The sequence below is a fragment of the Triplophysa dalaica genome, chromosome 17 (assembly GCF_015846415.1).
Source record: "Triplophysa dalaica isolate WHDGS20190420 chromosome 17, ASM1584641v1, whole genome shotgun sequence".
In the NCBI taxonomy this organism is placed as follows: Eukaryota; Metazoa; Chordata; class Actinopteri; order Cypriniformes; family Nemacheilidae; genus Triplophysa; species Triplophysa dalaica.
Window position 1 is genome coordinate 4,163,521 of NC_079558.1, and position 16,946 is coordinate 4,180,466.

The window sequence follows — 16,946 nt, forward strand, 5'->3', positions numbered from 1 at the left end:
CTCCTCTGCACCACAACCCAGGTCCACCTCTGCACAGCGGTCCTAGCCCTCTTCCCCTACACGGACCTTGCCCTCCATCCCACCTCCTGTTCCGCCTACACTCCATCGCCCTCTTGGACGTTCTGTGTGGGACATCTGAATCCGCCCTTAAAGGGGTTCTGCTATGATCTGTTCTGTGTTCCTCTGTTATTTTGGACTTTTGGGTTACTTCCTGTTTGCGTAACATGTTTGTAGTTTTTCGTCTTAAGTTTCCCCAGGTTTTTCTTGTTTCCTTGTTATCCCAGTGTATTTAAGTGTATTTATTGAAAATATTATGCAATGTCTAAAGTAGCCTACGAAACAAACGTATTTATGAACAAAAAAAAATAAAGCGAATGAAGCAGAATACAGGAATGAACAGACAGAACGCACTGTAGCACACAGTTTGTGTATTGTTTTGTTATTACTTCACAAGTTTCTGTTAAGAAAAAAATAGCATAGGCCTATCTGTAAACTAATCAGTGCTAAACTTGCTTTGTATTGAAATAGAATTTACAGTAAATAGCGCTTATTTAAGCAAAGACCACAACGTGTTGCCATAAAGTGGAGATTAATCAAAACGTTGAATATATTCACAATTGGCCCGAACTACATATACTCTGGTGTAGTGTTACAATTGTGTAACTATAACTTAAATTCAGATAGCACCCGTGCTCCACATACAAAAACAACACTGATTTGCCCCAGCGGCATAACAATCCGGTTAACTTGTTCTTCAGCTGCTCTCGGCGGTAAGATGGGGAGCTTCTCTTCCAGGTCAATGCGATTTTTAATGTTTTACTGAGTTTGCTGCTATCCAAAAGTCACATTTTCTAACACTAAAGTAGCCAACTGGAAAAGTTTGACTGGGCAGCCAACCGCAAACTGACAGGCTGAGTCCTGATAATCGATGCCAATCAAACATTATCCAAAAATTCATTTTATTTATTCTTTATTGATTTCAGATGTTGTCAGCTTTTATGAAATAAAATATTTATATAAACTATCAGTGGGACTATTCATCATTTGTGGGAGGGACAATATGTGCATCAGGTCTATTTAGTTACGTTGCCAGTCGTTCACCCCGACCTTTTGTCCTACAACTTCATTATTAAACACACTTTAGCCACTTTCAATCTTTTTAAATAAATGACTTTATGATCTGATAGGCTTATACGTGATGTGAAAAAAATCAGCAGGAGGCAGATTTGAACCTACCACGATACGAAGTAGCCAACATAGGCTTTACTCTCTACGCCACTTAATTCAGGTTTATTTATCTTACTCCGCTGCAAGATAAGTATAATTGTTTTTAGCATAAACTTATAAGTAAGAACAAAAATACCAAATGAGCTTCCTACCTAGTTGTCTCCCATGCAGATTGCTATTTGTGTTTCATACAACAAGTTAAAAGCATCTCTGAGTATAGGCAATGTGAAGGCAACACACTAGATTTAACTCCAGAGCCAATACAAATTAAAAGCCAATGATGAAATCGTATACGAAAAGCTAAGTATATAGTGTCTATTTGAACTCTTGAATATAAAATAAATGTGTCCAGAGAGCAAAACACAAAATGCTCATAAAGACAATCCAACAACAACATGTCCTAACAATACTGACAAGTACATTGGAGGAAAAATTCCTGTTTGTGTCTTTATTTTTGGCGACCCTTATGTTTTCGAGCAAAATGTTTAAATAAGTGAGTGCCTCATAACAGCAGGTAATGCTTTTAATCCATTAATACTCACTTAATAGCTGGAATGCTTGACTGTGCTGTTTAGTGCCATAGTGCACAAAAGCATGTCCTGATTTTTATTGTCTCCTGGGGCCGATGGAAAATTACAGTTCCATTAACTGCCCGGGGATGTTTTGAAGAGTTTTTAAAAGAAATATTGGGTTCTAAAGACGAGACCCAGAGTTGATCCACAAAACAACACAAAACAGACGTGCTTGACTGTGAAACGATGTGTTCTGATTCAAAAATGCTAATTTTACCCTGTCTGCAGTCATTCAGCCTGTGAAAACAGGTCTCTAGAGAAAAGGAATAATGTGCTAATATGGCTTATTATCCACCTACTAGAATATTAGTGACTGCTTTCATTTGTCAGACAAAAGCTCTGGCTTTTGTTTCGCATTCAAAACCATTGCTATTAGCCATTCACTGTTCCGACTGTTCTTCCTCTGAGTACACACTTTGGTAATGTAATACATTCTGCAATGCATTCTGAAGCCAAAAATTATTTTTGGTTTACCCAAAAATTATTACCAAATTCCATTTTTTCAATTATTCCAATTTTCCTTTCTACTGCGAAACACAAAAGCTGACCAAACAACACTAGACCCCATTGACTTCCACTCAACGGGTGCAAAACCACAAGACATTCCTCAAAATATCTTCTTATGCATTCCCCAGAAGAAATCAAGTCATACCGATTTGGAATGACATAAGGGTTATCCCTTAATTGAGGGATACTTTTATTTAAATAAGATCAGGAAACCCAACTTTAATGTTCGCTATTGCTTCAACTTTAGATGAAAATCACAATTCATAGAAACATTCCCAAAAAACATCAATTCAACACTGATGCTTCATACATATATTAACCGTCAACGCAGGCTTTAAAGGAATATCAGTGTTCCATTTGCGATACTCAAAACGTATGCTAAAATGACACACAGGGACAAGAGGCAGCACACTTTAAGAGGGAGCTGCGTCAAAACAGCTCAAATTTAATGGCAAAAATGTAAAAGAACATTTTCCATGAGGGCAGAACAAAGCTGTTTCCATAGCTGCAGCTTAAAAGCAAAGCTCTCGCAATCTTGCATGCGAGCATTCAAGGGACGTGTGCGCTTAATGAAAACTGACATTAATGTTACAGCGAGACGCCCATGTCATCATTACTATGAGCAGAATCCCTGAAAAGGTATTATGGGCATTAAAATAATTACAGCATCATTGTGCGCCGCTCGGTTCTTGGTCGCCGTAGATAAGAAGTAAATAAATGAGTTAATTAGCATTTCTTGACTACACCAATCAGGAGAGATTGTTTACCTGTGCAGCGTTTTTGTGCCGAGCGTGACATCGTGTGGCCTACAGGAATTCCTTCGTGCAACATTGCTGTTTATAACCACAATTTCTCAGGTCTGGCAGCGAAGGGACACAGTAACAAATTCACAAAAGCAAGACAAATGACACTGTCACGGTATAACACTGCTGAATCTCTTTCTAAAGTCAAAGGGAAGTGATACTGGAAAGACACAATGAAGAAACCAGACCAGCTGGTAATAATATACAAACGTCTTTATAGGTAAGGTGTAGAATGACAGAGCGACAAAGAATTATATGCAAACAGGTGTGAACAGTGATGTAGATGGAGAAGATCAAAGGAATTAAGACTTTAACTACAAGCTTTTTTTGTTGTTGCCGTCTTTAAAAACAGCTCTTAAAACCAGAATCAGTAACAGGTTATGCTGGTTGGTACTCAAGGACTCTCGTCTCAAGGCTTGTTACACAACCAAACGAAATCGCTGAACCGAGGCAAGTCTCACTTTCCAGCTGGCTTTCTCGTGACGGATCCGCAGAGGAGGAGTTACAGGATAATAGGATACAGGATAATAGACCACGTATCCATTCAGAAGGGAGCGCACAGAGTCACGACGAGCGCGAACACAGCTTTCTTCCCCCTTGTGTGCTTTTGTGTGCAGCTCCTATCCGGAGCTCAAGGCTAAGTGCTCCATTTGCATGGCTGGCAAAACAAAGGGCATTGCAACAATTCGAAGAGGCACATCTCATCGGGAAAACAGCCTTGTAGGTTCTATTAACATTCTGTTGAAAAACTCAAAAACACGGTTTACAGGCAGTTATATCTATGATAACGCGTTTGGATTCCTCAGGCTAAAAGAACAACATATGTAGGACAGCGATTCGTTTTAAAAAAGCTACTGAGATGAACAGAAAAACTGTGGGAAGTCTACGCTAGGAAGAGCCAAAATACTGCCCTGGGTTTTTCAGTGAGTCATCGAATGGATGCGTGACTTTATAAATGAGGTTGTTGATATGTCATGTTGGTTACTGCAAAAATAAATAAAGCTGTATAAATGTAGGCTGCTATACACTGAAATGATAAAGGTGATAAAGGTGTTATACCATTTTTGGTTCCCCAAACAACCATTTGGTCCAGAGTTCACAAGGGAATAGTTGAAAGGAATGCAAATTCTGTCTTTATTTACTCACCCTCAAGTTGTTCTAAACATTTGTAAAAAAATTGTTGTGATAAACACAAAGAAATATATTTTGAAGAATGCTTGAAACCAAACCATGAAATTCTTGGCCACCATTGACGAACACAAAAGAAGATGCTAAGCGTTTAGTCGCATCATTCTAGCCCTGCTTCGTTTCCAACTGCACACTTTTGGCACCGAAATGCAGGGGTAACCCTACAAACGTGGTGCTAACCCGCTTCAAAATTACAAGTGTGAAACGTTTGTTTATCTGGGGTTAAAGGCGGGGTTTAGAATGATGATAACCCGGGGTTAAGCGCAGTGTGAAAAGCCCTGTTGTTGTATATAAATAGTTTTCTAAAGAATAAAAGATCAGATAACAAACGCAGTTTCTGCCAATCTCATATTAATCTTTACAGTAGTATTGCATATGTCGTATCTTCGAAGAGTATCTAGTTTGATCAAATTCTAAAAAGAGAGATACAGCTGTACGATTATTTCCGGAAAAGGATGAGGCAGGTGGGATGGAAAAACAACACGAGCCCACATACATCATCGCCATAATACCTTCATGTTTTTTACAGTAAGTACGTATGCGCCAATTGGCAACAAAACACAGACATATGACTAAGTTTGACGTATCACGTGCAGTTCATGAATGGCATCTTTTAGTGCTGGGACCGCGCCATCTATCAGTTTCAAACGATCTGCAAATATCCAGCATAATAACAACCATTCATATAACATTGTGGTGAGGGGGGCGTGGTTTGGTGAAGTCTGCAGTGAAGAGACAGAGACCCTGTCTCCTTCCTTCAATCATATCGAACTTTGTTACACTGGTGCCGAAACCCGGGAAGAGAGGAGAACGGTGGCGCTATTATGCAGACTTTGCTAAACCACGCCCCCCTCGCCACAGACATCCATCACTGAAGTACCATGAAAACACAAACACACCTCAGCTTCTCTCACTATCGCAAGAGTAACACACTGCAGCTGCAAGCCCCACAGCGCAGCCAATCTTGACGCAGCGCAGCCAATTTTGATAAGTGGGTCTACCTAACGCTCATTGGTTGGCTTGTGATCAGGTTATTTCTTTCGCCTTGCCGTGGGCTTGCTTTTCCAGGAGAATCTACAAATAAAATGAATAGGATCCGGGTTTTTTATCAGGGATCCAGACTTATAAAAAACTTTCCGAAACAAGTTGGAGTGCTGGGGGAGTGTATCAAGCACAGAAATACTGTGTCATATGCCCAACTAATTATTTAACAAGTTGCCCATGTTAAGCATGAGAAGCAAGCATGTTTAACAGTGCAAAGAAGTCCGAATGCATGACATAGCAGGTTACCCGATCTTTAATAAAGAACATGTTCTTTGCTAATGCATCTTGCTGAAAAACCTTTTAAGTTCCAACTAAAACACAACATTTTTAGCAGCTTACACAAAATGGGAGCAGCGCGCCGCAACACATCAAAGCAAATCTTTGCCATTACAATCAATGAAGCTATCATCCTGGTCCAAATCCATGGAGCGTTAGAAAGATGCAGCTGGTTGATGAGTTAATGAATGTTTTAAGAGCGTTGCAGTTTCAACACCTTCAGTGGTGGATGCTTAAACATCCACCATTCAAATCAGGGTGTAAAAGTGGAAAACCAGTCTAGTGCATTTCAAGTCACTTTAGGTTAAAGCGAACAACTAAAAGTTGAGCAACATGACAGATAAATAATAAGTAGATGTGAATACTTTTTGTAACCTGTGACTCATTGTGACTAAATAACAAATTTTGTGAAGCCTAACTATTGGTACTTTTTAAGGACTATGACTCAGTCAATAAAAGTCAAGTGTGGTATAACGCTGATATAAACATCATAGAGAACTTTACGTAAGCATCCTTAACTCAAGTTACTCTGAGTCAGGCTACAGTGACTCTATATATACCGAAAATATGATCTCCAACAGTTCATATCAGCCTAAGCAAGGACAATGCACCATGAACAAAGTTGGAACTGTAACCAGAGGATAGCTTGAAGATTTGTTGGCTCCAAAAATGTGTCACAGGACTCAGACATCAAAAGCATTGTTTTTACTGACATAAAGCCTCTCATGTCAAGTTCAGTATTCATCAGTAAAGGAAAACTGAGCCACGGAGCGTCTCGACTGACCAAGCATATATCTAGCAGATGTCAACTTGGCTTGATGTTATCATCGTTCACAGGAAATGAACGTGCAATCGCATTTATTTCTATCTGTGAATCCATCGCATGTTCTTAAGAAACACAATTTTCCTTCAATATCTGAATATTTTGCGCAATACTGACAGGATTAGTTGTATTGGTCAAAAACACAATTTCAGCCTCTTCTGTATTTACACTGTATAAAAGCATGCATAATGCATGTTATGGAAAATTGTCACATCAGATAAAAGTTTTTGAATTGCAAAACAATATTCCGCTATCTGGTGTTTCTTTCCTCACGAGGTGGCTGTGCTTTATATGAAATGAAAGCCGAAAGACTTGATTAGGTCTTCCTGAAGCTGAAACGCAGCTTCCATTGAGTTTCATCTCCATGGCAACGATACTAGAGCCATATTTCTTAATGGACACCATGGGCTCCACTGATTCAGTCTGCAGGCAGCGCAGATTCTCTCCGAGGAGGGAAGCATTCAGCACAGCTTCCCTCTGCAGCTGTTAGGAACGCGCATGAAAACACACTATTAGCCAAACAAACACACACAGGTTAGCGGCTTAAAAATTTCATAAGAGCTTTTTCTCCATGTTGAGCTGAGAGCAAAGCTCGACTGTAAAATGTAAATTTATCAAAGGAATGACAACTGCAAAGCTTTACACCGAAACCATTTACAAAGAGAGCAGCTTCCGACAGACTCAGGGTTATAGTTTTCTTTTCTTTTATGGCGGTAAACGCTTTTAAGGTCTGAGAAAACTGTATCAAGTGTTAACTTCCATTTAGAAAAAAAATCAGCTCCTGTTGAATTGCACTGCTTTTAAATAAATAAATGAATTAATGAACGTATAAATAAGCCAGCGGCCGAACAAGATAAAAATAACCTCAGAGCTGTGCCTGTCTGGACATAAAAAAGCCAGCTTAGCTTTATGAAGCCCAAGCAGGTGACCAGAGCAGCCAATTACGTTCTAATAATAGCACATGTAACACTCGCAGTTTCGGCTGCTTCTGTTTCCTAACAACCTACCACTGACATGCGTTCAATAATAAAGAATGGATAAACTATGGAATAGATGCTTGCTCCTCTTTCCATTTTGATTGGATGACAGGTGCGAACCGCAGCGGATGGAAGGTCGTCGAAGCACAAAGTGTAACTTCTTCGTAAGACCTTCTAATAACTGGAAGTCACTGACATGTACAGTAGGTAAAGACAATACAGAGTGTTTGTGTTTATTTGAAGGTTTCATTAACAGACAAAAGATATTAAAGAGATAGTTCACCTAAAAGTTTAAATACTCTCATCTCATCAAATATCATTTTTGTGTGTTCTGCAGAAGAACGAATGTCATTCAAGTTTAAATTGACAAGAGGGCAAGGAAATCATGACAGAATTTTCATTTTTGGTTGAACTTTTACTTTAAGCATCTTTTGATCGAAATATAGGCTACTTCACACTCAAAGTAACATTATTTCCACCAGTAATTTTAGATTTGTGAACAACACGACACGTAATACCACAATCAATTCAACATAACATCTGTTCATTGTGTCAATTTTGTCCCCTATTTTTTGTCTGTCAATGTAATTAAGTTAATGAAGGTAAAATAAAGCACTTACGTTTTATGGGTTTCGTATCTGCCAGAGGCTCCAACACTCTGCAAAACGAAAGGAAAAAGTAGAGATTGAAACATTTTGTGTTGAATAAAATGGACAATTTTAAACAGCAGTGCGCTTAAAAAATTATGGGTTATTTTCAATTCATGTTTGGGTCAAAAGGGACAAAGCCAACTGATGGGTTTAATTAACCTAGAAAATGTCAATATCTGACCCAACCATGCGTTAAAACAACCCAACATTGTGGGCTTAAAGACCCAGCATAGGTTCAATTATAACCCAACATTTGGGTTTGTCCCTTTTTGACCCAATCACGGGTTGTAAATAACCCAAAATGTTTGAGACTGTGGAGACTTTGTATTTTGGACAGTACTTACTGTTTGATCAATGTACTTAAAACTTCAATCCTCAAGATTCATAACGTGTTTTGTGCCTTTAGTAAACTTGTATGGAAATCATTTGATACACTAAAGAAGCCTTTTCCACTTTTATGCCATTTTGTGGAAGAATTATAGTACACATAAGTCAACTTGACAAAAATGCATGAAACAAATACATAAATTACTTTTTCCACAGAAGACATCAAAGTAAAGTAGTATGTGCACCAGATGTGTACGGAATGGTCCTCATCACTTGTGTACTGACAGTTAACAAAATCAGCACCTTCTTCTAAACACAATGTCATTTATTTAAACAGAAATATTACATTGTCTAATTAATCAATGCAGCCACCATGCACATCTGCTAGAGGAAACAGTGCCTTCACGCTTGGGAATGGCAGCCTCGCTGTTGTCATAGCAACTTTCCAGAATATGTTTTGAAAATTACCTTTCTTGAAGATGTGCAAATTCTTTCATTTGACATTTAAAGCCAAGCATAAGCGCTGTCTACATGGGCTCGAACTGGATCAGCTAGCAACATATTTCACTCATCCAAAGGTTACAATGTATAATAAGTAACATTACGCTAAAAGAACACAAAACCGTTTAGTAAAATTTAGCTTGACCTGTTACAAAGAGTAAAATGTCAAGACATTAAGGGAGTGTTCACATATGCCATGTTTGGTTCGATTAAATCAAACTCTGGTGCGATTGCTCTGTAGGTGCGGTTTATTTGTGTAACTGTAAACGTTGCCACCCGAACCCCGGTACGCACCAAACAAGCGAACAGAGACCACTCTGGCGGGGTTCGATTGAAATATGAACGCAACACAGACCTAAGGCATCAAAACCAGACCAAAACAGGAAGTGGTAACAACATACGACCCGAAAATCAAGTGATGTGATAATATAAAAGGACTATTAATTAGATCTGTGCCTCCGCATGTAATGGAGGGTTTCCTGGTGCCGTTTTGACTGCTTTTAGGTCTTCACGAATACCAGCTTTCTAGATACTCTCATATACGCAGGCATACACTGACCACATAACCCAGCACACAGCATTGTTCTGTATGTCCGGTGAGTTCCATTTTAATATATAAATCATAAAAGCTGTTCAATCATGTTGCGACTTTACACGTAAGCTGTTAGGTTCAATATCTTAAGGTTGCTACTTAAGGTAGGAACGCTAAGCAAACCAGGACTACATTTTTATTTTATCTTTTAGTCCGGACCAAAAATACCAAAAGACACAAAAAAATATGAACGCAACCTTAGTTTATGTTTAATAATATTGTCTTGTCTGTATTATGGATGAACCGTAAATACACAGTTGCTCTTCACTTTACATGCATAATTGGTTTAAAGAAATAAGACCATGAAGTAATTTCTCATGAAAGCAGTGCTTAATAACGCTTAATATGATTTAGAAAGATCTTTCCGTTCCAAATCCACAAAACAATCTCCCCTATCCTGACCAAACCAAACAGAACAAATGAGCAATCATTAAATCATTATCTGAGGTTGTGCAAAGCATACCTGAAACAGCCTGTGCTTCTGCCATTCAATGTTTTAAAAAAACATCTCAATAATTCAATAGCTACACAACAATATCAAGGTTGTACTCAAAGTCCAACAACACACTGAACACCTATAAAAAGAATAAAAAATATAGAAAAACTTCAAAACTTTGAGAAAATCTAGGTCATTAAAATTTTACAGCAAATTTTAAAGCACACTTTTAACCCCTTTGGATAAACATTTCAAATTCAATGAATTTCAATGAAGAACACAAGGTCTTTGGGACATCTTGAAATAAAACAGATTTCAGATTTTGCCAAAACTTTCATGAAAGTTTGAGTTGAGTACAGGCTGCCATTGAAGCAAAATACTGACAGTTATTTTATTGTGCATTATTGTGCATTACTGTACGCTTTATTGTGCATTACTGTACACCCAAAGCGCTTTATTTAAGTACTCTTTCGTGCTTGAATGAACAAAACACAAGTTTTGCCCATTTTGAAAACTTTTTTTCGTAAATAAAACTTCTTTATTTAACAAGAAGTTAAATAAATGACTATTCTTCTAAGTGCTGTCAATCGATAAAAAATCTGATTAATCACACATTTTTTCTGCGATTAATCACGATTAATCGCACATAATATTAATGTTTTAAAATTGCATTCTAATAATTTCACATTTACTCTCTATATTAATGTAGAAACAACTGATTTATTTCACAACATACATTCATGAATGAAAGCCGACATATTAGTACTGTAACTGACTTCTCATTTAAATGTATTATTTTTTCTTTGTTTTAATATTAATTATAGCCGTTCAACGTTGAAGTTCAGTATAATTGAAAGCTATCATGTCTAACAGGTAGAAAATATAAAGAAATTGAATTAAGTTCTCAAACACTTCACAGTCTTTAATGCTAAATTCAAAATTAAACAAAGAATTAAAGCTACAAAACACACTGAATTGCTCTCCTATTTTGTTCTTTGATAAACATTAATGAAAGGATTCCCAGCAGCAGGTTTAAGAATGCGGGCCCTTTTAGAGCTGCCGCTCTACGCAGATCTGACGCCCTTTCCCATTTTCAAAACTCTTTGAATTCATTTAGGACTTTATTTAACACGTGGAAATCTGTGCTTACGAAATGCTAGACAAAATGGGCAAAACTTGTGTGTTTTTTGTTCATTCAAGCACGAAAGAGAACTTAATATTGGTGCGCTGTCTGACAGAAATTCAGTGTCGCGTTGCTAGAAGCTGTCTATCTACACTGAAGAAAATCAAAACAAATGTTTCAAATCAAATTGTGCTTAAATGGATTAAAAACCTTTACATGAATTAGTGCGTGATTATATTATGGAACACTGGACAAAGGATGACAAAATAAATAGATTCTGCATCAATTGCTTTAATATTTGAAAGCGTTAATCTGAATAGCATTAATCGCCTGCGTTAACGCATTAACATTGACAGCCATCATTTTTATTTTCACTCTAATTAATCTGATAATTAATTTGTAAAAATAAATCATTCATCAAAAATCATATTGATATGATATGCCTTCTCCATTTTCATTGCCACAAAAAGATTGGCAGCCATGACACTATTTTCAAAAGGCACTAAAAACATTTTTCACATAATGAAGGAACACATCTTGCATGATGTGACTCATGTAGCTGTGATGTTCAAAACAGGCATAATCCGTTTCCAATGAAGATGACACATGGAACCCTTTGCCACAGTGTGTGGTACATGATGTTCTGTTCCAAACTCATCGGCGTCTGTAACCAAAGTCATACTTCCTACCAAAGCTCATAGTGTGAAACGTCGTCAGTCTATTCAAGAGGCATCGCATCCCCCACGAGCACTGTTTAACTGCACACATAGACTTGTGATGAGATCAGCTAGAGATTAATGACAACCATCATTAAGAGGGAAATTGCATGAAACAAACTGACTTCCAATTCCCCAAATACTCCATTACAAACTACTGCAAATGGTGGGCTGGATTTTAACACATTGATCCTCAATATCTGATAATGTGTAAACATCCCATAAAGAATGTTATTTTCAGGATTCTCAAGGACAGAGCCCAGTCGCAGACGGCAGATGAGCACAAAAACGTATTTAATAGTAAACAAAAACCCACGATAGGGCAAACACATCAAACTAGGCAAAATCAAAACACACAATTCAAAACAAAGACTACCCACGAGGGGGCAAACAGAATACAAAAACTTGAATAAACACAAATTCTCAGATTTAACAAGTAAAGGCAGGAAAAGCAGACACGGGGCATAACCCAAACGTACCAGAACAGGACTGAAAACACAAGGGTATTACAGGGCTCTACACTGCGACCATTTCAGTTAATTTGCGACTGTGTGACCGTGAAAAAATATTTAGCTGCACTGGAGCGACTGGATCTAAACTCATAACCCATTTAAATACAATTAAATTAGAAACTACGACTCCCAAATGTGCCTCCATTTATGTTACGTGACATTACCTGCGATCGGCTGCATTTCATGCTAGTCAACTGAGCACCGTTTCCTGTTATAAGAAAGGAGAATACGCTAACTCGCCATTTAGTGTGCCGCTTTTTACTTTCGGTTCTGAGGTGATGTTAGGCTGTGCGAGTCTACGTAAATGTTTCATCAGGTGTCGTTTGGAGGGGGGGAGTCTGGCATACCTGACACTTGTTGGGCGCAGAATAAAAGTTTCTGTGTTGCATTTCTTTGTGGTTGACAGATCTGGAACTAATTTATAGATGTGCACTTCCTGAAAAACAATGCACACACATAGAATGTTCACCAGGCAATTCAACAGCCCCCTAGGTATAATCGATAATAACCAATAATCTTAGTTTATAATTTTTGTGCATGCTATACGGTGCCAAATTGAAGTTGTTTCTTTAAAAAAAAATGAAATTGCCTGTGCACCTAAATGTTTTGTTACTTTAGAGGCATAAATAGGGGAAACAAACGAGGGATAATAACAATGGGCAGGTGGAGGGAATAAAACACTTACGGGAAGATAGACGGGGAAACGAGGGGGCGGGGCTAGGACTCGCAACATAAGAGCACAAGGCAAACAAAAAAAAGTCCATGTGCTTCCACACATTACATAACAAACACAAAGACATGGTACCGTCACGACCCAGTCCAGAAACTAGAAATCTCTTGACAAGGACCGGATTATGACAGTTATAACTAGGAGGCAATGGACCAGCCACCAAATACTCAAACTACTTGTCAATTACATTTTCAATGCAAAACAAATACAAAAGAAAAGTTTCATTCTACACGACATTCAAAGCACTAAAAAGATTTTTCTTTAGGTTAACTGGTTAATATTTTAATTTTACTTTTATCATCAGGATCTCACTCGAAAATGATCTTGGATCCCAAAAAATGTTATACAATAAACATGGATGTATGTTTGTATTACTGAGTGCAGAACAGTCAAGAATTTAACATTTCTTCCGCTTTTTAAAGATTGAGGACTTCTTTGATCACCAACACTGCAAAACAATTCTGTGAAAAGATGCAAACAAAGGATTTCTTTTATAAATTTAGTTGAGAATTCCGTCGCCGTCCTTCCAAAACCTTGGATGTCTAAATTCAAAGTTTTTAATATGGAAAAAAGACTGACAACACAGTATTTAATCATTAAAAAAGTACAAAGTTGAAAAGAACTTTTTAATACTTCTTATTGCTTAGATAACTGCAAAACCAAGTGACACACATAAAGGGTGACTAATAATAATGATTTATGGCAATAAAAACACGTAACATGGAGACAGAAGGTTTCAGAAGGACAGCACAATGTGCAACTTCGATGAAATTGATATTCTTCTAACAGAATATGAGAGGGATCAAGATTTTATGTCAGACATCTTTTAAATTTTGCATCTTGAAAGCTTCAAGTGATAGTTCACCTCAAAATGAAAACTATTTAACAAAATTTCAGGTAGGTAGGCCAGCTGTTGATAAAAAAAAACTAGACAGCCTTAAAGACACTTTGGTCCCACTCGTCTTTAACAACCAGATCAAACGCAGTCCAGCAAAAATGATAGAGCACTCTAAAACCGTGTGAAAATGTGAACACGGCCAGCAGCAAATGTCAGCCGGCCAGCGCTTTGAGCTTAGTGGCTTTGAGATTTCTAATAGAGAGAATTGCTATCGACAGCTTGTTGATTTTGGTGAAATGTCACACTCAGGAAGCTGTATTGGGAGTGTGGGGCGGGGTTGCTCTCGTCTGCGCCTGTTTTTTAATGTCAGTGGACCTCCTGGGCTAATACAGCGGTTCAAGGGTGACAGCTGTCAATCTGTGTGAGTTAAAGGAGCCTGGAAAGGCTGTAATCACTTTAAACATGCACCAAGACAATAAGCTGATACTGCCTTTGGCAAAACAGAGACCGAAGGCACAGGTCTCTACAAGTTAGTTCATGCAGACATAAAACCAAACAACGATCGTAGCGACTGTACTCGCAGCAAGGTGAAACTTAATTTAAAGAAATTTAAAACTCTAAGTAAAAAAATTGTGTTTGTGGCTAAAAGCAAATATAACAGATTTAAAGAAATCTTTCTGTACAACGACAGTACACAGCGACCAACCACAAAGTCACAAAAGTGACCCATATGAAACATGCTATATTCAGAACATGGAAGGCATACGATGGGTTTAAATATTTTCATAAAAAAAAATCAAAATCTTATAAGAGTACAATTCTTTCATGGAAAAAAAGAACCATAGCTACCCATTTACCGAGGCATAGCCTACAAATCAGGTGTCTGAAAGCTCAACCTAAACCAGCAGGTGTTCTGACACCTCCATGTCTCAGCGCACAACTGAAAACGGCATACGCCACATAGATAAATGCAGAGAACAAACACTCTCACGTCTGAATCTCACACAATGACAGACAGGCAGTAAAAGCATTCAGCACCCCAAAATATAAGCTTAGACAGGCATATACATGGTCTTACCAAACGTCAGACAAATCCCGCTCCAATTCTCCATTTCAAAACACACAGAACAATCCTGTTTTTGGAGTCACAAAATGTAGTAAAACTTCTCTTCACCGGTGCATTAGAGTGGAACAATAAGAGACAATAAGCCAACAGGAAACGCAATTGTGTTTAATGAAATGGGATGAAGCACTCGTGTTGTGGCATTCTTCATTTGTAAATCGCTTTGAAAAAAGCATCTGGCACTTAATGAATAAATGTAAATGTTTTTCATGACACGTTTGGGAAAAAACCCAATACAGAAAAAAGCATCTGCACCGCGTTGCATGTAATTGGACAAATTAAAAGCAAGCGTGAGCGTTGCCATAATATCAGCCCGTGATGTGTGTTCTGGGGGTGTATAACTGTAAATTACTGTTATTAATACTGTAATTCACTTTGACTGATTCATCTAAGGTTTAGCCTAAGGTTCCACATAATTGAGGAAAAATGAGATATGTGATATACAATATTTAATAAAAAGTTTGCATTAAAATGAAATATATTTAAAAACTGACAATGATTTATCTACAATAACTGTTTTCACGTTACTTCTGATGATCTTGCTATTTGACTTTTGAAGTATTCAGAAATTGCAAACCATTGCGATATGCAAATGTGGAATATTTCAACAATTTTCATATATTAGCCATATTTCAGGCATTTAAAGGATAGTCAGGGATAGTCCAAAAATGAAAATTCTATCATTCATTAACCCTCTTGTCATTTCAAACCGTATGAACACAAAAGAAGATATTTTGAACAATGTTATTAACCGGCTGTACCAATCGACTTGGTTTTGTGTCCATGCAATAGAAGTGAACGGGTACCGCCCTTTTTCCGTTACCGATAAATTTAAAAATATCTTTTTGTGTTCTGCAGAAGAATAAAAATCATACAGGTTTGCAAAGACAAGAGGATGAGTAAATGATGACATAATTATTTTTGTTTGTGTGAACTATCCCTTTAAACGTTATTCCTCAACATCATTTAAGTAAATTGGACCCCATTGACTTCCATTGTATGACGATAAAACCACTGAGACATTTCTCCAATGTCTTCTTTTACTCCACCGAAGAAAATTCAAATACTGGTTCGGAATGACATGAGGGTGAACGAGGGATGACAAAATGATCACTTCTGGGTGAACCATTCCTTTAAGATTTATAGTGAACATGAGTGCACATAAACCGCTCTGCCGCTGGTGGGTCATTACGGACGCCCGGTTTATCTTATCTGCCCCTTGAACTGCGCTAAAAAGCCTTGACCCTTTTCGTAAGAGCTTAAGGGATCATACTCAAGGGTCTGTTTTCAGCTCTGGATATAATGACTGAAGCGAACAGCTTGAAATGAACTCAAATAACCTCTTTCTGTAGATTAAGCTGGGCAGGTCCGAGCTGACAGCCGAGACAGTCAAGGGCTTCTAGAACTTCTCACTTCACTGTGCTAATTTGAACAAGGCCTTTATTTTTCTATTTGTCAGTAGAGTAAACTGTAGCATGGTTGTTAAACCTCTCCCAGGCCCAATTAGGGGAGCAATGCTAGCATTCATAGCCCAGATCTCGCTTCTGGTCTGGGAGGAAGAGGGGGCTGTGGCGATGCCCCTGGCAGCCCGGTCCTGGCAGCTCCCAGGTCCTGTGGCAGCATTATTAAGTGACTGCTAAAATTCATGGCCAGCACAACCATTTCATCTGTCTAGGTGACAACCGGCTTTCATATGGTGCAAGCGTTTTGTGACACATTAGCAAATTTTGCCGTTTCATTATTCAAAAGGGTGCTGTTGTGCAGACCTGGTGTGATAAACACGAGCATTTCCTCTCTGGTGATTATTGGCAATTCTTGTGTTATCGAGGTGAATCATAGAAACTTTGCGATAATGTGGTGTGCAAGTGTGATACCACTTTAAAGATGATATATAGCAGGAGAAAAGTGTCAACTGGCTTATGGGTGCTGTTTGTAATTGTTTTTGAGGATCTATTGACAGAAATGCATTATAATACAGTTG

The 16,946-nt window shown here is 38.0% G+C and overlaps 1 protein-coding gene across 4 annotated transcripts in view; it reads right to left on the bottom strand.

Annotated features, from left to right (window-relative positions):
* ankfn1 (ankyrin repeat and fibronectin type III domain containing 1) overlaps positions 1 to 16,946 on the bottom strand; it is a 76,605-nt gene that overhangs the window by 34,603 nt on the left and 25,056 nt on the right. For 3 of the 4 annotated variants that reach the window (XM_056771435.1, XM_056771434.1, XM_056771433.1), the window contains exon 6: positions 8,038 to 8,075. In XM_056771435.1, coding sequence (XP_056627413.1) covers positions 8,038 to 8,075 — 38 coding nt within the window. Of the gene's footprint in view, positions 1 to 3,073; positions 3,109 to 8,037; positions 8,076 to 16,946 lie in introns of those variants that run through there. The other variant, XM_056771436.1, reaches the window with a different exon arrangement.